Source organism: Muscardinus avellanarius (genome assembly GCF_963383645.1).
Source record: "Muscardinus avellanarius genome assembly, chromosome: 6".
Taxonomy (NCBI): domain Eukaryota; kingdom Metazoa; phylum Chordata; class Mammalia; order Rodentia; family Gliridae; genus Muscardinus; species Muscardinus avellanarius.
In genome coordinates, this window is record NC_137791.1 from 137,866,702 (window position 1) to 137,888,536 (window position 21,835).

The window sequence follows — 21,835 nt, forward strand, 5'->3', positions numbered from 1 at the left end:
CGCTCAGCACTGGCCACGTCTTCATTCCTAGGGTCTCCCTACTGCCTCCTACGGAGACCACAGGTCACCACCAGCAAGCCTCTGTGACCGACCCGAGGGCTCGAAAACTGAAGGGCTGCCTGACTTCAAGGACGGCCACGCTGGCGCTCGCCCTGCTTTCTTGAGGGCCAAACGTGTCTTTCGTAGCTGGACCTGGCAGCACACGCCTGGCTTCCAAGCACTTACAGAAACACCGCAGCACCTGCTCTAGAGCTCTCGGCCAGGCCAGGAAGGCAGGCTGGGCCGGGGCTCCCACCTGGGCCCTTGAGGGCTGGGGCGGGTGCCAGTGTGAGGGGACTCTACCGCAGGCTGTGGGGGCTTGCGGGAGACGTGGTCGATGGGGGCCAAGACACCCCTCTGAGCCCTGGGTGCTGGATCCCCTCAAGCGGCCCCAGCACAGAGCATAGGCAGTGCCACTCACAGAGAAGTAGCGGACGCCGACGGGGTCCTGCAGCAGACGCTCGAACGACACGGCCCAGCTGGCAACCCTCCTCTCGCGCAGGCGCCGGCAGCTCTGCACGCTGGGGAGGCTGGCATTGCTGCTTAGGCTGTTGCTGCTGACGCAGTCCTTCAGGTCAGCGCCCGTCAACTCTGCGAGACCAACACAGACACACTGGCCCGCCTGCGCCTGCGCCTGCCCAGAGTGCCCGCCCCGGGGAGGCCGCCCCTGCTTCCAGCTGGCCCCACGGTGCCTGATCGGGCAGCGCGTGCTCCGCCGCAGCCGCCAGGAAGCTCGGACAGTAGCAGGGCACACACAGCAGACCTCACCTCGCTGGCTGCACAGGCTAGCTCAGACACAGCTCTGCTGCACACTCACACCCCATGACCAGGGGGTGGAGAGGAAGAGCCTTAAGCAGAAGCAGCACGCGGAGCTGCGAGAACGGCGAGAGCCAGAGAAGATGGCCTATACAGACGGAGGGGCTCGCCAGCACGACGCGGCGCAAGGCCTCGGCCTGCAGCTTGAGGCCTGGTCACACGCGAGTCTTTCCCCGTGTCATTCACCTCTCCACCCCTGGTGACCCCAAGTGGAGGAGGAGAGGTGTCCAGGAAGCCCCGCCACCATGCTGCCCGCGGACGGAGCAGGCAGCCTGACCTGTCCCCGAGAGCACAGCCTGAGCCTGGGGGTACAGCCAGCGCTGGGTGGAAACTGGGCACCGTGGCATGTCGGGCCAGAAGATGCATTCCTTGGCACGAGCAGGGCACGTCCCACGGGAGCGGAGCTGGATGAGGGCGGTGAGGCCACCACCGCACTGCGCCATGAGGCCTGGGCTCTGAGCAGCAAGGCCAACGAGGACAGTAACTCCTCACAGCACTGTCAAGTCCAATGAAACGCCATCATTTCACAGCTGCCACCCCGCTGCTTCATCTGCTCCGTGCACCAAATGGACACCACCCGCTGCCCGGCCTGTGGTGTAGGCCATCTGGGCTGGTCTGCCACGCAGCAAAACTCACGGGGTGAAACCCCAGGGACTAGTTAATGGGCTCCAGCTCCAGGCCAACCTCTGACATGCCCTCTCTAACGAGATGGCCCAGAAGTAGGAGAGGAAGGAGGTCTGCGTACGGCCGCAGGGGCCGTGATGACACCTGACGTTGTGCCCACACCAGACACGGACATGCGCACAGCATCTGTCACAGCTGCGGCCCAGGATGGTCTTCAACCCAGGGTGTGGAGGGCTTCAAAGAAGGTCACAGAAAAGTGGCCTTCAAGGCCAGGAGCAGGAATCGTGACCTCAGGCCTCCAGCGCTCAGTCTTAGGGTCAGTGAGCAGCTGAGGCTCTGGGCAGGGCCACCCAAGCTCAGCCAGTTCACACTCAGAGGGCAAAGTCAGGGAGTCACATGACTGCAACACCAGAGAGGATTCAAGGGAGTCCCCTAGAGGACTGAAGCCCACACCATTCCCTGGTGTGAACCCACCCTGGGGTCGGAGTCACTCCTGAGGTCAGTGTTCGTGTGGTATCGGGCACCAGAGCTCTGAGGGCTCAGGGAGGCCTGCGCTGGCTGGCACACAGCTCCGCCCGGCGCGTCTGGAGGGCACAGGCTCACCCAGGGGACAGCGCAGCCAGCGCCTCTAGGAACCCGGGGCCCGGCCTGGCTGCTGCTCCACTCAGCGGCTGTGCCACCAGGCCCACAGAACCATCTGGAAAGGCCTCCCCGCACTGGAAAGCTCCATTTACATGCGCGTGGGCTCAAACCACACTCCTGAGCACATCCGCACTCTCGCTCCGCCCTTCCCGTTGGGGCAGGGTCCCAGCGGGGGCTGGCTCTCTATAGTAACTGTGGCACAGGCACCGGTGGGCCCGTGGGCGCCCTCTGCAGCCTCTGACTGGCCAAGGTCTGAGCGCAGAGGCGCCTCCTGTAGGCTGGGCGGAGAGTGGGCAGGAAACCCCGCCAGAAACACCTGCCCTGGGCCGGCAGTGAGGCCAGGGTGCCTGGACACTGACCAAGGACGAGGCTCCAGGCCTCTCGCATGCAGGGGCCGGAAGCTGAAGCACCTGATGCCATCCCGAGGCAGAGCCAGTGCACTCAGTGGCCGCTGGCAGTGGGCACACACTGCTGCTCCTAAAATGAGGAAGGACTAGGGGCCAGTGGTGCCCAGCTGTCAACATGGAGGTGACCAGAGAGTGACCAGAACACACATGCCCAGCGGGGCCCTTGGTGTGGAGTGAGGGCGCAGGGCCAGGAGCCTTGCCATTCAGTGTGGTAGGCACACGGCCTCAAGACTCCGGGGGATGAGGCCAAGCAGTTTTCCTCTGGCTTCTTTCCCTGGGGCAATGAAGGTTGACTACGGATCAAAAGGAACGGAAGCTGACCTCGGCGTGGGAAGAGCCTTCCGTGCCAGGAAACGCATGCATAAGGCACCCAAATGAGGGCGCTCCCAGGGGCCCGTGTTCCTCACCCTGCGGGGGGTGGTCCGAGGCTGCCCAGGCGGCAGCCAAGCGGTGGGCACTAGGAGGCAGGCTGACCCACTGAACTGCAGAGAGCCCAGCTAACCCGACAGACCAGGATGAAGCTTTTCCTTCTCAAATAAAAGATGTCTGGATCCCAGCAATAAATACGGTGTCAGGAAAACACCTACTCCTGCTACCTGGAGGCACAGCATGCTGGAGGGAGAGTCCCACCAGAGCCCCAGCCCAGCCCTGTGCCGCCGCCCATCAAGCCAGCTGCAGGTCAGCCAGCCGGGGCCGTTCTGGCTTTGCCCGGTACTGGCCTTGCCCGGTACTGGCCGTCCTGGTGGCATGTTTGTCGAATGAATGAACGTTGGTTAAGGTATACGCACAAGATGGCCTTTATGTTGACTCAACTCATCTCTATAAGATTTGGCAAATACGAAAAGCTTCCTAAGACTCACAGATCAATAATGACTCTCTGAAAGGCCAATTCAGAAAGAAATTAACATTTCTGAAAAAGCAAACGACTCATCGCCTTGTGTGCTGGCCTGCTAGGTTGTGGAGTGCCCACTCTATGACATCTGCTGGTGCGGGCCAGTCCTCGCCCTAGGGTCTCCCAAGCATGATGTCACGCTGAGAAGACACAGCCTCGCGTGGCAAGACCCACACCACACAGCGGACACAGAGAGCCAGGAAGGACGCGTGCGGGCGAGGCGCTCGGGACCAGGGAGCAGCCACTGCTGCGCCACACGGCCCTTCACTGCGGGGGTTCCGGCGTGCCCCGCACTGCTGCGGGGCTGAGAGAGCCCCGCCTTCAGACACTGAGGGCTGCGTCCCCGCACGGCAACCCAGGCCCCCCTAGCCAGCCTCCCTGACCTGAGAGACCAGGCAGGACGCAGCCAAGCCTAGCACCACGGCCCAGTAGGAGCGCTGGGGGCAGCCTGACCATTTTGTGTTTGACGGCCACATCCCCAGGCTCGCACACATGCTTCAAAGCGGGGAAATCAGGGCGATTACGGTCCCATAAAAATGTCCCCACGGGACTGTTCTAATCCTAAGAGCTCACACTGAAACGTGAGTGACTCTATTTTAGATATGTGCATCTAGCCAGGCGTGGTGGCACACACTTGTAATCCTAGTGCTTGGGAGGCTGAGACAGGAGGATCGCAGGTTCAAAGCCAGCCTCGGCTACTTTGTGAGGCCCTCTGAAACTTAGTGAGACCCTGTTTCAAAATAAAAAATAGAAAATAAAGCCGGGCATGGTGGCACACACTTGTGTTATCCCAGCATTCGGGAGGCTGAGACCAGAGGATTGCGGTTCGCGGACAGCCTTAGCTACTCAGTGAGGTCCTCTGCAATTCAGTGAGACCCAGTTTCAAAATAAAGAATAAGAAATAGGACAGGGGGTGTAGCTCGGAGGTCGAATGCCCCTGGGTTCCATCCCCAGACCCACAAAAAAAAACAATAATAATAAAAGAAAATAGGCTGGGGGTGCAGCTCAGAGGTAGAATGCCTCTGGGTTCAATCCCTAGTCCTGCAAGAAATAAATAAGTAAATAAATAAATCTATGCATGTAAGTTGCAGAAGAATAGAGAATACAGAAGAGGGGGGGACAGAGCCCCTTCAGAGGGGCTAAGGCCAGAGACCTCCATGGATTCCAAATCACAGCCCTAGTCTCTACAGGGCTCAACACACACAGTCTCCTCCTCACCATGGTCCACATCAATCCTGAGTTTCACAGGCCACAATTGGGCTCGTCACATGCAAAGGGGTACACATTTATGGCAGGCCTGATGTGGGGTGCCAAGCAGCACCTGGATGTGAGGAAATTCCTTGCACACACCAAGGTTCCTACCCAAACCTCAGGGCCAGACTCGGAGGGACCACACACCAAGCCTCAAGTTCAGTGGCCATTCCAGCTGCCGACCTGAGCCTCTGGTGTTAACCCTGCAGCAAAAGCACACACCGTATTCTAAGCCAAAGAAGAAAGGACGTCTACAAGCTGGGTGCAATAGTGCATGCCTGTAACCCCAGCAGGGGGAGGCTGAGACAGAAGGACCTGCAGGTGTGAGATCAGCTTCAGCGACTTAGCAAGGCCCTTGGGCCTAGAGAGACCCTGTTTCAAAACCCCGAATTTAAAAAGGGCCAAGGGTGTATCTTAGAGGTAGAACGTCCCTGGGGTCAATCCTCAGGATGCCCCTGCCCACCCCACACACAGCTCGGCATGTAGCTTGGAGGTAGAACACGTCTATGTTTAATCGCCAGTAACAACAACAAAAGATATTCATAAAATACACCCAGCCTGTCTGGATCACTGCTTTAGAGAACATTTTCTAATTATTGTTGTGGTTTATTTTTTTTCTTTCAACTGACCAATCTGAGTCAAAGAAATGCTCTCCTGGTGAGAAAGCTCTATGGTTTGTTTCAGGCTGGCTAAAACTAGAAAAGCCACCAGTCGCGCTGGTCGGCTTAGCACACGGGCTACACGCCACACACCTCGGTCACACGCAAGACTGAAGTGGACCTGCGACACAGGCCTCTGCCCACCCCGTTCACTGGCCTAGAACCCCGACTGGGAATGGCCGAATCCAGCTCCACGCCAGGCGGCAGCCAATCCGCACACAGGCGCATGCAGGCCCCTCCCCGGGCACACATACCTGAAGACCGCTCAAGTCAGCCTGCCCTGACAACCACGGCAAGGTGACAGGCGGAGGAAGGACTTTACCTGGGTGAAGCTGATAAGAGCCACTGCGGTGCCACTTAACCACGTACTTCCAACCATTCACCGTAAACCACCCCTCTGAATCCATACCAGGGTCAGCCGGCACAGCCCCGGGGCCAGGGCAAAGGCCCGGGCCACACTCGGGGACATTGTTCCTTAGCTCGGCTTCCCGGGAGGGCAAGTTACTGCGGCTTCTCTGGGACCCAGGCCCCGCGTGACAAAGGCGGCCCTGGCCTTCCTGCGCTGCTCCTGGGAGCGGGCCCTGCGCCGCACAAAGCCTGGAGCAGCTGCATGCATAATTCACAGCGAGACCTTCCTCCACCACCGCCAAGCAGCCTGAATTATTTAGGCCGGGCAGCGCACAGCACCGGTGACCAAGCACTTGGCCCAGACGCTAGGACGGACCCTCCTGCAACGTGCTCATTACACGAGCCACAGAGAAGGAAAGATGAGCACTCCGGCTTCTCACGGTAGCCCTGAGGTTTCTAAACCCTTATTTCCCTGTGTCTGCTGGGAGGCTGAGAAAAAAGGATCTCAGGTTCAAGGACAGCCTCATCAGCTTCAACTAAAATATTCTATATCCCATATACGAACCTGTCTTCTCAATGAGAAGGGCACTCCGCAATCTGCATGGTTCCGGAGCATGTTTTAGTTACAGGAAAAGCAACCGGACGAAATCAAACCACTTCCCAAGCACAACAGCACAGTAAGGACAGATGCTGTGTGTGTGTGTGTGTGTGTGTGTGTGTGTGTGTGTGTATGTGTGTGTGTGTGTCTGGAGATTGAACCCAGGGGCAACCTACCTCAGAGCTACACCGCCAGCCCTAATTTTTTTAAATTTTGAAACAGGGTCTCGCTAGGTTGATGAGAGTCTCACTACTTACTGAGGCTGTCCTCAAACCTGAGATCCTCCTGTTTCAGCCTCCCAAGAACTGGGAGGATAGGTGTGTGCCACTTTGCCCAGCTCAAGGAACAGACACTTCTAGAGGAGACTGGCGAGCCCCGGAGACCTGCACCCTGCAGGCCTGGCAGGGCCCCCCCCCCGCCCCCTTGTGGCTGGGAAACTTCCCGGCACCTGGCAGGTGCGGGCCTGGCGCCTCTTCTGGGCAGGCCAGGCAGTGACTGTTTTCTGTTTTCTGGGGAACGGTCTCTAGCCATGAGCAAAGAGCCTTTGGTGCTCTGTTAGGGAGGGACGTGACAGCCGCCACGAAGCCTCGTGCTCCAAATCCGGCGGTGGTCTAGATCTGGCTGCGGCCACCGCACTCTGCTGCGGATCCCGGCTGGACACTGCTCCACCCACACGGCGTTACTGTGGCTGGGAACGCGTTCGTCAGTCTCAGCATTTTCTTTGAAAAACCATGCTACAAGTGATGGTGGCACATGCCGGTGACCCCAGTGCTCAGGAGGCTGAGGCGGGAGGGAGGATCGCAGGTTTGAGGACGATGCCAGTAACTTAGTGAGGTCCTGTTTCAAAATTTACAAAATCAAGGAGTAGGATGTGGCTCAGTGGTGGAGCAGCCCAGGTTCCCAGTAACACACACACATGCATGCGAGCGTGCAAGTCCCACACAGGGTTTAAAATGAAGGTGAGCTCAAGGCCTCCCTTTTCCACCAACACACTTCTCGACCTCAGTTTCTGAGGCGCCCGATGTGAGTGCTGGGGGGGACAGGCAGGCAGAGGCCCCGGAAGCAATGCACGCCCGCCTTGGGCCTCATGCTCTGGCCCACAGCCCAAGGAGCCCGGCAGGGCCGCGAGGACGCCCAAGCGAAGGTGCTGGCACCAGTCGGCCAGTCCCTCCGGGGACCAGGGCCACTTGGAAACACCTTCACTCAGCCTAGGAATGCCCTCCTCCAGCGCCCACCACGCACGCGCGTGGTAACGGGCTGAACCCAGGGACATTCTGCCTCCAGGTTATACCCAGCCCTGTTTTATCTTTATTTTGAAACAGGGTCTCACTAGGTGGATAAGTCTCACTACTTGCTGAGGCTATCCTGGGACCTGCAATCCTCCTGCCTCAGCCTTCTAAGTACCAGGATTACAGTCATACGCCACCATGCCCGGCTAGCAGCTTTTCATTCTGACATCATTTCAGGCTTGAGAAAAGTTAGAAGGGCAGTAAAAAGGACCCATGCCCCTCCCAGGCCCACTGGCCACGTCTGCTCAGCCCCTTCCATCCCCACCTCTCAACACACCCACCACTGGTGATGGTTTCTGAGCTACGTGAGACCACTAGGAACTGCCTGCCTCTTCACCCTGCAGCTGGCAGGACGAGGCTATCCTCTTATAAGCAAGTGCAGGCATCAATGCCAGGGCACTGCACACAGCCCGCATCCCAGCCTCGCCAGCCTGGGCTTTGCAGGTTTCCCACAGCCGTGTTGCCAGGGCTCCCAGACCTCCTCTGTGTCTAGGCCTTGATGAAGGCCAGGGGCTTTGTTTACAAACGTGCAATCCTCCTGTCTCAGCCTCCCTGGTACTGGGATTACAGGTGTACCACCATGTCTGGCGTGAGGTCAAGGATTTAAGACTGTTTCTTAATTTGAGTCTGTCTAATGCTTCTTGAGATTGGCAGAATACCCCAAGCCGACACTGTCCTTGGCCGCCTCTCTTTAGGAGGTGCGTGATGTCAGTTTGTCACGACATTCTGCTCAGTTCCGCGGTAGGGCACCGAGCTTCAGCGCTGTATCTCCCTCTCCTTGTAATACAGGTGGACCAGCCTTAATCCCAGATCTAAAATCCAAATTACCCAAATCCCAAACCTTGGACCAGATATGACATCACAGCAGAAAACACTAGGCCCGACTTCCAGTGACCATCACAGAAAACGCTGGCCCACGAAACAGAGCTCACAGCCATGCCTTTCAGGCTCTGTGCACTGGCATACCTGAAACATAAATGACCTTCACATGTTGACCCAGGTCCCATCCTCAAGATGTCCCTGTGTGTACTCGAATATTCCCCTCCAAAAGCAAAGTCTGAAGTCCCAAACACTCTGGTTGGTCCAAGCATTCTGGGCAAGGGTGCGCAGCCCGTAGTTAGACTATGGGGCGCACCCTAGGTTGGCAAGCGCCTTGCTCCTCATGGGGCCTGTTTCAGTGGCCCAGCTTCCTCTGGGCTTTCTCCTCCGCGTTCTTGGCGGGGTTCTGCAGTAAAGCCTCTGCCGGCATGGTTCAGTGGCGTTGATTTAGCTGATGGCGGAGCCTTCACAGATGGCCTTTCTCTGTCCACTCAGTCTCCTTCAGGGGCCCCAGTCTTTCAGAGGCGTCCTCACCACACACAGGGCACCCTCCTATCACCAATTGGAAAACCAAAGCCAAAACCTGCAGGCCAATCGCGTGCCTTCCCTCCAGTGGCCCAGGCCGCCGGCTCTGTCTACGGAACATCACACATAGACAGCAGCATCCGGCACACGCTCCCATGTCGCTCTCGGCCCCGGACAGCGCTGAGTGCAGACGTGCGTGCCTCCGTCTACACATCTGCTCAAGCTCCCCCAGTCAGTGCGTCGTCAGCCCCTTTCCATGTCAGTAGAGAACTGGCCCCGTCATCCTGACTGTCCTTAGCCATTTGCCCCTAGAACACACACAGAGCAGCTACGAGCCAGCAGCCCTCACCACAGCAAGCGCAGCGCACGCCAGGGCAGGTCCGCCGCGTGCTGCGTGAGCAGTTAGGACGAAACGCATCTGAAGGCTGCAGGGCCTCCTCACCACAGTGGAGGGATGGCAGTGTCCCTGGACAGGCCCCTTTGCGGGTGAGGCTGCCGGGTCTGGGGTGCTGTCTGACCTGCCCGAGGCTGGGGAGGACCGCGGAGCGGGGAGTTCCAGCACCACCACAGCCCTTCTCACTCCGGCGTCGGCCCGCAGGGCGATGCGGGCTGGGCAATTCCTAGGAAAGCTCCGGGGCTGCGTACTTGTGGTACTGCTGGGCCCAGGAGAAGCGCCGGCCCACGCGGGACCAATCTGCATCCGGGTCTCTCCCGGGGCCAGCGCTGCACCGTCTCATCTATAACCGCTCTCACAGCGCTCCGCAGAACAGACTTTCTGCATCCGAAGTGATGCTTCTGGAGAGTGAAATGCCAAGCAGATGGGGCAAATGCCAGGAGAGCTCGGCGGCCGCCAGGGTGGGCAGAACGGCAACGGAAAAGGGTCAGTGTGGGAAGTGTCGGGCGGGAGTGAGACGCATGCCGTCACTGCGCCTGCCTCCCAGATCCCAGGCTTGGAGCCAACAGCTGCCACCACCAGTGGCTGGCCGCCAAAGCCGCCTCTGGCCCCAGGAGCCCAGCACTGCCGCGAGGGGACGTGGCCCATTTTTCAGACGAGCTCCCTCTTCTAATGCTGGCTTGAGCCTTTGAAAGAACTCACATTATCTACTGGTGGCTGATTCCTTTGTGAAACTGATTTATATCATTTCCACGAATAGAATGCTTATGATCTATGAAGTTATTCTCTTTATTCTTGTGCCAAGAGCCACACATGAAGTTGAGCCTGGCCAGCTTGGCAGGCCCCACTAAGAGGACGCTGCCCCATGCAGGACTCCCGAGGGAGCCTCCCTGGAGCCTGGGCAGGGCCACGGCACTGGAAAAACCCAGGGCCACAAGGCCTACGCGCAGGGCCGGGGTGGAGCCGAGGAGAGGGCACAAAGCCCACGGGGCAGGCAGGACTCCTTCACCAGCCTGAGGGCTACAGGCCACCCACCAGGGAGAAGGGACACGAGACCAAGGACAAGACCATGACATGAGGGTGAGCGTGGCCTGGCAGCCATGTGGCCTGCACTTTCTGGGATGATTATGACTTTACATCATTTCAGTAATAAAGGCAGTATGTTAGATGTAAAGCTAGACAGAAGGTGATCTGTGTACTTTCTCCTTTTGAGACAGGTCTCACTATATTGCCCAAGACGATCAAGAGCCACCTGCCTCGCCCCTGAGGCCTGGGGACCACAGACGTGAGACTGCGCCTGGTTATTTGCACCTTTAGTACGGCTCAAGTTTAAAAGTCACTTGTCCTAGCCATGCTAATCCTAGCTACGCTGGAGGCTGGGATAGGAGGACCTCGACTTCAAGGCCAGCCTGAGCAACTTAGTGAGATGCCGTCTCAAAATACAAGAAAAGGGGCTCGGATGCAGCTTGGTGGAAAAGTGCCCCTAGGTCAGTCCCCAGTACTGCCCAAAAAGGGGGGCAGTTAGTCTCAAACTGGGGTTCTAAAACTGTGGTCATGCCCCCTGTCCCCTGACTTGCAGTTGCAAGCAGCTCTTGCCCACCCCTGGGCCTGCCGCCGTGGCCTGACGTCTCCCCAGTGGAGGGGCAGCGCTCGGGCGCCACCCTGAGGGCCTGCGTGCTCTCCCTCCTGCATGCCCACACGAGCTGCAGGCCTTGGGCTCTTGTATGGAGGGAGCTGTTGAGCTGGGCCCCCTGAGGGGGAAGCAGCCATGCCCTCCCTTTCTCCCTAAAACCAAGTGGGGAAGCAGTCGGCTCTGCTCTCTGGCTTCTTCTGGCTGTCCCACTGGCCCGGCAGGGTGGCTGGGGCGGCACGGCCACGCCCTGGCCAGGAGCCTTGGCGCTCCCCTGCCTAGCTAGGCAGGGCGGTCCACCTTTCCATAAAACAGTGGTATAAACCAGTGGTAATAATGGTGCTCTGACCTCACAGGGATGTGGCCAGAGCTCCATCCTTACTGAGTAACTGGGGAGCTACTTAGCCTTCCTCTAAAACCACGGTAATAACCATGTCCTACAGCATAAGAGCCACGAGAGTACCAAGCACACGGCAGGCATCCAATGCCAGTCTTAAGTGGGTCACCTGTCCCAGATGCAGAGGCTGAAGAGCATGTAATTTCAAATTATACACATTGTGCAGTTTGAATGCATAATTCGTAAAATATTTTTTCTTTTAAAATTTTAAATGTAAGCTGGGTGCGGTGGCACGTACTTGCAATCCTAGTACTTGGGAGGCGGAGACAAGAGGATCTAGTTCACAGCCAGCCTCAGGTACTTAGTGAGACCCCATTTCAAAAATAAAGAATAAAGGCGGGCGTGGTGGCCAAGCTTGTAATTCCAGCACTCGGGAGGCGGAGACCAGAGGATTGCGGTTTGCGAACAGCCTCAGCTACTTGGCGAGGCCCTTTGCAACTCAGTGAGACCCAATTTCAAAAATAAAAAGACTAAAACTAGGGCTGGGGGTGTAGCTCAGAGGCAGAATGCCCCTGAGTTCCATCCTTGGCACCACACAAAAAATAAAATAATAAAAAATCAGGCTGGGAGTGTAGCTCAGAGGTAGAATGCCCCTGGGTTCAACCCCCAGCACCACACACACAAGAAAAATTATACATAAATGTATATCTAAAACCTCTACTGATCCTGGTCCTATCCCCTCCCCAGAAATAACCCACCTCTGGGATATCAACATGCGGTCCCACAGAACTGCCGCGTGGCTCAGGAAAGCCGCTAACGTCTGGTCTGTGAGCTCCACTAGTTCTAGTGGTCAGGCCTGGCATGTGCTGTGCTCACAGTTTTGTAGTTAGATGGTAACATCACTTGTAAACAATGGTTATTTAGTTTTTTCCTCTCCATATTTTGGTTTACTTACTTGGTTTTCTTATCTTTTAATACTGACCATACCTACAGTGCGATGTTGAAGAGTCACCGAGACTGGGCCATCCCTGGCTTCTTCCTGGATCCTGATGTCAGACTACTGGGCGGGTCTTTAGAACAAGCCAGGTGAGTGCTCAGTGCTGCTGGATGTGCGTCTGGCCTCCATCTCGAGTCACCTGCACCCACTCCCTCATCATGAACAGATCTGCTCGCACGCCCCCAAGAGTCCTCCCTGGAGGGCAGGGCTGTTATACTCACAATGCACCCACCAGTCTTCAGAATAAAGGAGAAGCTCAAAAAACCAAACTGCTAAATGAATGGGGACCTGAGATGTAAGTTCCCCATGTCTAACTATCCTTGCATTCCGTAGGTAAAACACAATTACGACTGCACTTTTTGAAAACACCAGTGGGTTCAATTTGCTAATATTTAGTAATTCTTTGTTCATAGATGAAAATGACCACTAATTTAGTGTTCTCATGCAATCCTCATCCAGTTTAATAGTGAGGACGGCTAAATCTTATAAAATGAGCTGAGTAGCCGGGCATGGTGGCACACACTTGTAAGCCCCGCGCTTGGGAGGCGGAGACAGGAGGATCACGCAGGTTCGAAGCCAGCCTTGCTGGCTTAAGAGACCCTGTTTCCAAATTTTTTTTAAAAAGTATAAAATAGGCCTGGGAGTGTAGCTTGAAGGTAGAAGGGTTTCCAGGAACCCCAGTACCACAAAAAAAAAAAAAAAAAAAAGAGCTGAGTAGTTTCCTCAACTATACCATGTGTGGTAGACAAAGTTAAGCTCAAAATATACGCTGCTCTCTGCGTGGGAGAATTATGCATGCTCCTGGTGCCAAGGTCAGGCCCGACCATGATGCGTTTCGGTGAAGCCTGTGCTCCAAGAGGAGCAGCGTCAAGGACCATCAGCTGGCTCTGCCGTGTCCCGAGGCCCCCAGTGTCCCACACAGAAAAGCTCTGACAGCCAGGCTCCTGCGGGGAACGCTTAAAACAAAAACAAAACCAAACTGCAGTAGGCACGTTAGAAATGATCTTCTGTGTTGAAGCCACAGGGATTGGGGGTGTTTTTACTGCAGCGTTACTTAGCCTGAGCTGACTGATACACTCACACATAACTGGTTTGGGCCCAGTGGGATGGGTGCCTGACCTCCAAATCACGTTGCCTCTGCTGATCAGCAGCTAATCCGTTTCTCCTCCTGTCAATGTTCATAGTCTGTATTTTCCTATAAGTTGTCCAACTGATCGAGTCATCAGAGGGATTAGTATAGAGTGCTCATGTAATTTTCTTGTAACTTGGGTCTCTAACTACAAGTAGGCACCTTTTCATCTGTGGTGCTATCTTTGTCTTCTCCCTAATTTTCTTACTCATAATTGCCTAAGACATTTCTTTTAGTGCTATTATTAAGTTACATACTATTTTTTTTTGTGTGTGGGTCTGGGGATGGAACCCAGAGGCATTTGACCTCCAAGCTACACCCCCAGCCCTATTTTTTATTCTTTATTCTGAAACAGGGTCTAAGTAGCTGAGGCTGTCTGCGAACCGTGATCCTCTGGTCTTAGCCTCCCGAATGCTGGGATTACCACGCCTGGCTATTTGTTTTATGTTCTCTTTTTATTCTTATTATTTCCTATTTTAATATAGCTTTGAATTTATTTTATTTTTGTTTTATCCTACTTCCTTTTCCTTTGGTACTGGGAACAAACCCAGGACCTAAGCCATACCAGGCAAGCACTTCACCACTGAACTGGAGTCCCAGCCTTTTTTAAAATTTTATTTTGAGACAGGTTTTCATTAAGTTAAACAAACTGGCCTTGAACTTGCCTCAGCCTTCTGAAGAGCCAGGTTACAGGTGAGTGCCACTACGTCCAGCTTTCCTGCTTTCTTATGGTGAATGCCTACTTCCTGTATTTTCAAGCTTCTTTCTAATATGTACCTTAATGCTTTAGATTTTTCTCTAAAAATTACTGGTGTTGATACACAGTACTGTAATTTCTAAATAATTCTAAATTGTACCAGGGTTTCCATTTTAATTTGCTCCTGACCTATGGATTATTTACAAGTATGGCTTTAACTTTCAAATGTATGGCTATTTTTGTTATATTTTTGTGACTGACATCTATTTAACTACCCTGCTGGCAGCAGATATGATTTGTATGATATATATATGTTTTCTAAATGTGGTAAATGTCCCGTGTGCATCTGGGAAGCAGTGTGTTCTCTAGCGGGTGCAAAGTTCTGTCTGTCTGTCAGATTTAATTTGGTCGTCTTGTCATTCAAACACCCCAAGGTCTCGCTGCTTCTCTGTCTGCTCGAGCTCTCAGAGTCCGCAAGGCCTGCTGCTGTCCACAGGCGCATGCGTCCCCTGCTGAAGCCCCAGCATGCTCTGCTCTGTACCCTCGACTGGGCACTCTCAGTGCACACTGTCCCTTCGCTGAGTTACACCGTCTGATGCTACCATAGTGATGCCAGTCTTACTTTTTGTAATATCTCCCTGTGTCTTCTTTCATTCAATTATCTGCAGTCTCCTTGCGCTTCGTTGCTGTGAAACTGGGTTTCTGGCCTTCTAACAGTGTCTGCCTCCCCTGACCCCTTCCCGTCCTCAGGTCTCATCGTCCTCTCCAGACCCCGTCTTGGGTGCCTTCCTCGCCGGTGCCCACAGCAACGGTTCCCCACCCAGGCTCAACTATATTGGAAGTGCAACCAAGCAGCGATGGTCATGCCAGGAGGACGCCTGTCCTTCACAGAGCTTGATGACAGGCCAGAGACTGCTCTAAGCACATCAGTGCATTTCACTCTCACACCTCGGTGAGATGGAACCTACCATCCCTCGCTTCCAGACGCAGGAACTAGCACGCGGCTGGCGACAGCAGAGCCGGGACCACACTACACAGTTGTCTCCAGAGTCTGCTCAGATCTGGAGCTCCAGCCGCCTGCTGCCTCCGCCACCTCCTCCTCCTCCTCCTCCTCCTCCTCCTCCTCCTCCTCCTCCTTCTCGTCCTCTTCCTCCTCATCCTCTTCCTCCTCATCCTCGTCCTCTTCCTCCTCCTCGTCCTCTTCCTCCTCCTCGTCCTTTTCCTCCTCGTCCTCGTCCTCTTCCTCCTCCTGCTCCTGCTCCTTCTCCTCCCTCCTCCTCTCCCTGGGCCCCATGCATGCTAGCCAGGCAAGCACTCCAGCACTGAGCTGTACCCCAGCTCCCCAGCCATCTCATAGGTTCGAGGCCTACCATTTCTTGGGGATCTCTAGTCGCTCAGATTTACAAAGGCACCGTGTCACCAATACTCTGAGGACCCCAACTTGACCCTTGCAAGTCCAGCACTGCGCACTGTGCCTGGGCACCCACTTGGACTCAGATGGACATCTCAAGATGGTGAGTCTGAGCAGCACAGACCACTGCCCATATCCGCTGCTTCTTCCCCAGCTGCTCCTTCCCATCTCTGCAAACCAGTTTCCCAAAGCCAAGGCTGGAATGGGGGCCTCTCCTGCCTGGCTCTGACAGCTCTTTTAGGTCCAGAGCTGGCCCTTATGCTCCTCCTTAGTTCCTTCCTGCTTTCTCTAGTCTCCCCAAACTCAGGCTAGGGCCACTTCCACTCAGCCCTCAGGTGTCGGCTTCACTGGGCCCCGGACTGCTGTGCTGATCCCAGCTCCCTGTTCTCTTCCTGCCACCAGCTTCACCTCCTGCTAGGACCTGTCTCAGCCACCAGTGGCATACATAGCCTCCCATGGGCTTCTCTCCAAGACAGGTGCCCTGAACACGAGTCCTGGCAGTGTGAAACAGTACCATTTCTCCCCTCTCCTCCGCAACCACAGAGCCCATCACTGGGTGGGTGACCCCCGGCCCAAACCACTCTCAATGAATCCTGGTTTCTGACACTTACAGGGCTCCCTCATCTCACAGGCAGCTTCTAAGAGACACACGACGCCACTCAGATTTAGTTTTACTCCCGGGAGCCTGGCCTCAAGATCTGTATTGAGTGAGGCAGTAAATGGCTACACAGCGCAGGTCACAAACCTAGAATTAGAGCACTTGAGAAACCCCGCTGCCCCATGGCAGGGGATGTTTGTGGCTTGTGATAACATTTCTGATTGGGAGAGTCAAACACAGATCCCAAAGTGAAGCAAAGACGGCTCCGGAAAGCTGCCAGGGGCTTGAAATGGGGTCCACGGCGTGCAAGAAAATGCAAGGGCAAGAAAGACGAGGACCTTCAAAAACAAGCACGAGGGCCACGTCAGCGAGAGCCACGCGCGGCACACAATGTTAAGTCCTGAGCCAGAGAGAGACAAAGAGACCAGCAAAGTGAAACAGAGGCCGGGAAGAGAGCCACAGGCGGACGACTCCCTGAGGGCGGAGTTGCTTCAAGCAGTGGGAAGGATCATCCCTGCAACATGGAGCTGGGGGAAAATGACTCATCCCTACCTCACGCCATACACAAAAACCCATCCCAGTGGATCTAAGATACCATATAAATGACAAAAGTGCAATAGTTTTACCTCCATGGTCTTCAGAAGGGCCAAGAATGCTTCAGAAGACACAAAGCGGTGCTCTAAAGAAGACATGATGTGGTGGCGCAAGCGCAGCGATGCACATGTGCAGTCCCAGCACTCGGAGGCTGAGGAGGAGCGCTTCGCGGCAGCCTCACTACTTACTGAGGCCTCCACAACTCAGTGAGGCCCTGTTTCAAAGTAAAGAATAAAAAACAGGGACGGGGGGTAGCTTGGAGGTTGAATGCCCCAGGTTCCATCCCAGACCCACAAAAAAGAGAGGGAGGGAGGGAGGGAGGGAGGGAGAGAGAAAAAGAGAGAGAGAGAGAGAGCATGAGCAGCGGGATTGCTTTCAGAACTGTGGTCATGAAAGGCAACACTGAGAACAAACAGGCAGGCTGCAGAAGGGCTCACTGGCATACATGAACTCGGCATAAAAATGACTCCCGACACAGGGCTTATGGACATCTGTGGATACAACACAGGAATCGTTTCCAGAATTCATACTCTTCAATTTTCTACTAATCACTATGGTAGGCAATCTAAAAGAGAAACAAATCTTGAATAGGCACCTCACAAAGTAGATACTCAAGTGGTCAAAAACACATGTACAGTGCTCAGCTCACACCCTGGAGAGCTGCAAACCAGAACCACAACCCACTGCCCATATCCACACCGGAATGGCCACAACCAGAACAGACAGTGAAGCCAGGCATGGTGGTGCATGCCTGGAGTCCTAACACTTAGGAGGCTGAGACAGGAGGATCGCAGGTTCAAAGCCAGCCTCAGCAGCTTCGTGAGGCCCTCAGCAACTTGGTAAGACTCTATTCCCAAATAAAGAAGAAAATGGAGGCGTTGCTTGGAGGTAGAATACGCCTGGGTTCAATCCCCAGCACCACAAAAAAAAAAAAAGAAACAAAAAGACAATGAAAGTGCTGGAGGGTGTGGACTAGAGTCCTCACACCCTGTCGTCAGTGGAGGACTGGCAGTGTTTACCACACGACCCAGGGCCCAGCATCACAGCAAAAGCCACGCAGATGTCCACCCCAAGGCACCACTGATGAGTTTCCCAGCACCCGTCGTGCAGCTGCAAGTCCAAACCAACTCAGAGGCCACCAGCAGGAGGAAGGGTCAGTGGTGACCGCTCTTGAGACGGACTAGTACGCAGCCAGGAGAGCCGCCGCTGCGGACAGTGTACGCAGCGCAAGGCACTGGGTGGGTGTCAGAGGCCAGACGCCAGAGTGTGCACCGCACCCACAGTGTCTCAGTGTTTAAGACGAGGCCAAAGCGGCCCGCGTCTGCGGCCAGGCAGGCGGCTCCCACCCCCCCAACCCCCTGTGTGCTGCCGATGCATGCGGGGCGCCCTGGCTGGTGCCGGTCTCCTCCGTGGCAGCTCACTGTTCAACAGAAAATGTCGTTACTTAGAGACACTTGTAACCACGATGCACCCAAAGTGTCGGGACATAGTAGCATCATGATGGGGGAGGCGGCCTTTCTAAATTAGGGCCGCACACATACGAAGTAATTTTGCATAATGATGTAAATTAAGTATTCTAATTAGCTCTTTGTTATCTACATTCATTTCCAGATTTTATCTACATCTGACATGCTCAAATTGGCCACGATCTGGTTTTGGAGGGACTCGTCGCTGGGGATAAGAGGAGGGCTGTGGCGGCTCGCTGCCCTGCACGGGCACACAGATGGCCGCGTGCCTGGCCACCAGCAGTGCTTTTGTTTTTACCCAGCACCCAGGAAAGTGACTGATCCAGAAAAGGGTCACCGCGTGGTAATGGACGACGCTGGTATGGGTACGCCAATGCAGTGCAGAGCTGGGTGAGGGGCAGCAGGAGGGACCGGGCAGGGGCTGGTCTCGGCCTCCTGCTTCCTGGCCCAGCTGGAAACACACAGGGGCCCGCCGCACGGGACGAGCACCTGCTCCCGCCACTCCACAGTGATTCTCTTGCCGTTGCTGCTGCTACTAGGGATGGCCAGGGCCTTGTGCGTGCTAGGCACGTGCTCCCACAGAGCTACCTCCAGCCCCAGTGTTTTCAAGATAAATCACCACTGGCCGGGCGTGGTGGGTGCGCTTGTAATCCCTGTGCTTGGGAGACGGAGACAGGAGGATCCCACAGGTTCGAAGCCAGCCACATGCGCTGGCTTAAGAGACCCTGTTTCCAAATAAAAATATAAAATAGGTCTGGAAGTGTAGCCCGGAGGTAGAAGGGCTTCCAGGAACCCCAGTACCACTAAAATAAATAAATAAATAAATAAATAAATAAATAAATAAATAAAACAAATAAATCACCACTGGCGTCAGTCGCTTGAGCCTGATTAATGTAAACCAAGTTGAAAGGATGCCTTTTTATGGTCGGGAAAATTAGGTCAGGCTCTCAGACTTGGTGACTGGTTTAAAACAGTGCTATAAAAACTTTGGCCACAAGGGGGCCACACAGATGCCCCCGGTGTGCAGTGTGCGCGCCTTCATCACCACGGGCCTGCAGGAGGGGGCCTGCTGAACAGGAGCAAGCACCCACACGCGACACGGCTGACCTCGATCACACATACAGCACCAGCCAGCGAAGGCACGCAGCTAGCCCGCTGGCCAGGGCCCTGGGCCCAACGTGTCTTCTTTGAGCAAACAGTGGTACCAGCGCCAGCACGTGGCAGAGGGCGTGTCCCCCTAGCCAGCCTGAGGGGCCTGGGCCCTAAGCACACAGACAGTAGCATGGGCCACTGTGACGCCACCTGGCAGGCACGCGGACTGCTGCCTACACGCACAGCTCTGCCCGTCTGAGGACCTCCTGCTCAGTGCCGGCCATGCCTCTAGAGGGGTGCTGGACAAGCCACGGCCCCAGGGGTCTGAATGACCCCCATTCCCTGCAGACAGCGGGAGCCCAGAGCTGGCCCCTGGAGGGATCCCGTGGCCTCCCCTGACCCAGGGTTCCACTCCACTTCTTCACCCTGACACTCTGACCTTTTACAACTGGATGCTTGGGAAGGCAGTCGGTGCGGCTGACTCCAAGATACGGAAAGTCTGTTCACCAGCTGCCGCCCAGGCCCAAGACTGCAGGCACCACACACCGCGGGCAGGGCCCCCTGGAGCGAGACCCACGCGCCCTGGGTTTCCTCCGCGGGGCAGGCGACACGCCACGGAAGCTCTTGAGATGAGGGGCCACTGTGGCCGGCACTTTGTTCTGATTTCTCTCTTTCTTTTTGTGGTACTAGGGATGGAACCCAGAGGCATTCAAACTCCAAGCCACACCCACAGTCCTTCCTTTTATTCTTTGGAAACAGGTCTTGCTAGGTTGCTAAAGGCCTTGCTGCACTGCTGAGGCTGGTCTCAAACTTGTAATCTGTTTGTCCCAGCCTCCCCAGCACTAGGATTACAAGTGTGTACCACCGCACCAGGCCTTTTGTTCTTTGGTATGTTGGGGTGCTAGGGATTGAATCCAGGGGCATTCTGCCTCTGAGCTACACCCCCAGCCACCCAGCCCTATTTTATTTTTTATTTTGAAACAGGATCTCACTAAGCTGCAGAATACCTAAATGACTGAGGCTGACCTCAAACCTGTGATCCTCCTATTTCAGCCTCCCAAGTACTGGGATTATAGATATATACCACCATGCCCAGTTCTCCCAACCTATTTTATTTTGAAACAGAGCCCTGCTAAGTTACTGAGGGGACTCAAACCTGTGATCCTTCTGCCTCAGCACCCCACCACCACCACCACCAAGTGCTGGGATTCAAAAGATCCTTATGAACGTTCAAATTCAACTACACTGTTATGGTTTTCTTTTGTTACTCAGCTCTTGTATTAATTCAGTCCCGAGATCTTGCCAACGAGCCCACAGAAGAACTCAGGGGCTAAGTGAAGGGGCTGCCTCTCCCTCCAAAGCTCTTTATCAAAGAACAGCATGTGCAGGGAAGGGCGCAGAGCGCAGGCTGTGGCTCAAGGAGCTGGCACAAGTGCGCACCGTCACCGCTCCGGCTAGAGCAGCCCGGCCTCCAGGGGAGCACTCTTCAACCCTGACCCCGCGTTGCCAGCCAGGGCTTGCGTGTTTCTCATGCCTAAGGCCTCATAAAAAAGAGCTTGGTTTGGTTTGGTTCTGTCCCCAAGAATTAAACTAACAAGTTCCTTGGAGAGGGGAGAGTGCACGCCTACACCGCGCGGGCCTCTGGGAGGAGGAGGAGTGAGGACAGGAGGACGAGGGGACGCCATGGTCGCCCTGTGCTGAGAGTGAAGCTCTGAGGAGCAATCCTTAGGTCATGGAGGAAGGGGCGTGGTCAGCGACTTCACCACTTTTGAACTTCTGTTTGCTAAAAAAAAAAAAAAAAAGTCAGCCAGGTGTGGCGGCGCACGCTTGTAATCCCAGCATCTGGGAGGCTGAGACAGGAGGACTGCGAAGGTTCAAAGCCAGCCTCAGCTACTTAGGCCCTTTGCAACTCAGTGAGACTATTTCAAAATAAAGAATAATAAAATAGGGCTGGGGGTGTCTCTCAGAGGTAGAATGCCCCTGGGTTCCATCCCAGTACCGCAAAAAAAAAAAAAAAAAAAAAAAAAAAAAAAAAAAAAATCATGATAGAATTACTAATAAAAGTCTCTCCAAATATCCTGTAGAAGTAGAACACAGTAAGTGCTCTGGGAGGCATCTTGGCAGAAACCAGGTCTCTGTGCTTCGCAGACAAAACCTACAGTCTGATTCATGTGTACAAAACCATCACGGCAATTCACATCCATCGCTACACTACATGATTCAGGATATACGTTTTAAGTCTAAAAGCAAGCCATAAAGAATGTAATGCGTTAAATCAAATAAAGGGCTCTGGATAAAACAACCACTTTCTTTTAGCATGTGACAGTTAACATTCCATTTCTGCTATTTAGCCAACATTTTTGAAAAGTGTGTAATTAGGCTGCACTGCTTCTCTGATGAGAAAAAAGTGCTGTGACTTCACCAACTAGCGCTGTCTGTCAGTAGCCGTGGCATCGCTTCTAGCTTTCTCAATTCCCTGTCTTTCATGATTTTACAGTGTGCAAAGTTACTTGCCAAAGTATGGACAACTGCAATACTCTCTATTACTGGTAGTACATGGTGGTACATGCCTGGAATCCTA

General features: G+C 54.8%; 1 protein-coding gene across 3 annotated transcripts in view; it reads right to left on the reverse strand.

The window, feature by feature from the left end:
- Positions 1-21,835, reverse strand: part of RGS12 (regulator of G protein signaling 12) — a gene marked incomplete at both ends in the record, with an annotated part of 77,772 nt that overhangs the window by 17,698 nt on the left and 38,239 nt on the right. For all 3 annotated transcript variants that reach the window (XM_080697424.1, XM_080697425.1, XM_080697426.1), the window contains one exon: positions 461-630. In XM_080697424.1, the coding sequence (XP_080553550.1) occupies positions 461-630 (170 nt within the window). The remainder of the gene's footprint in view (positions 1-460; positions 631-21,835) is intronic.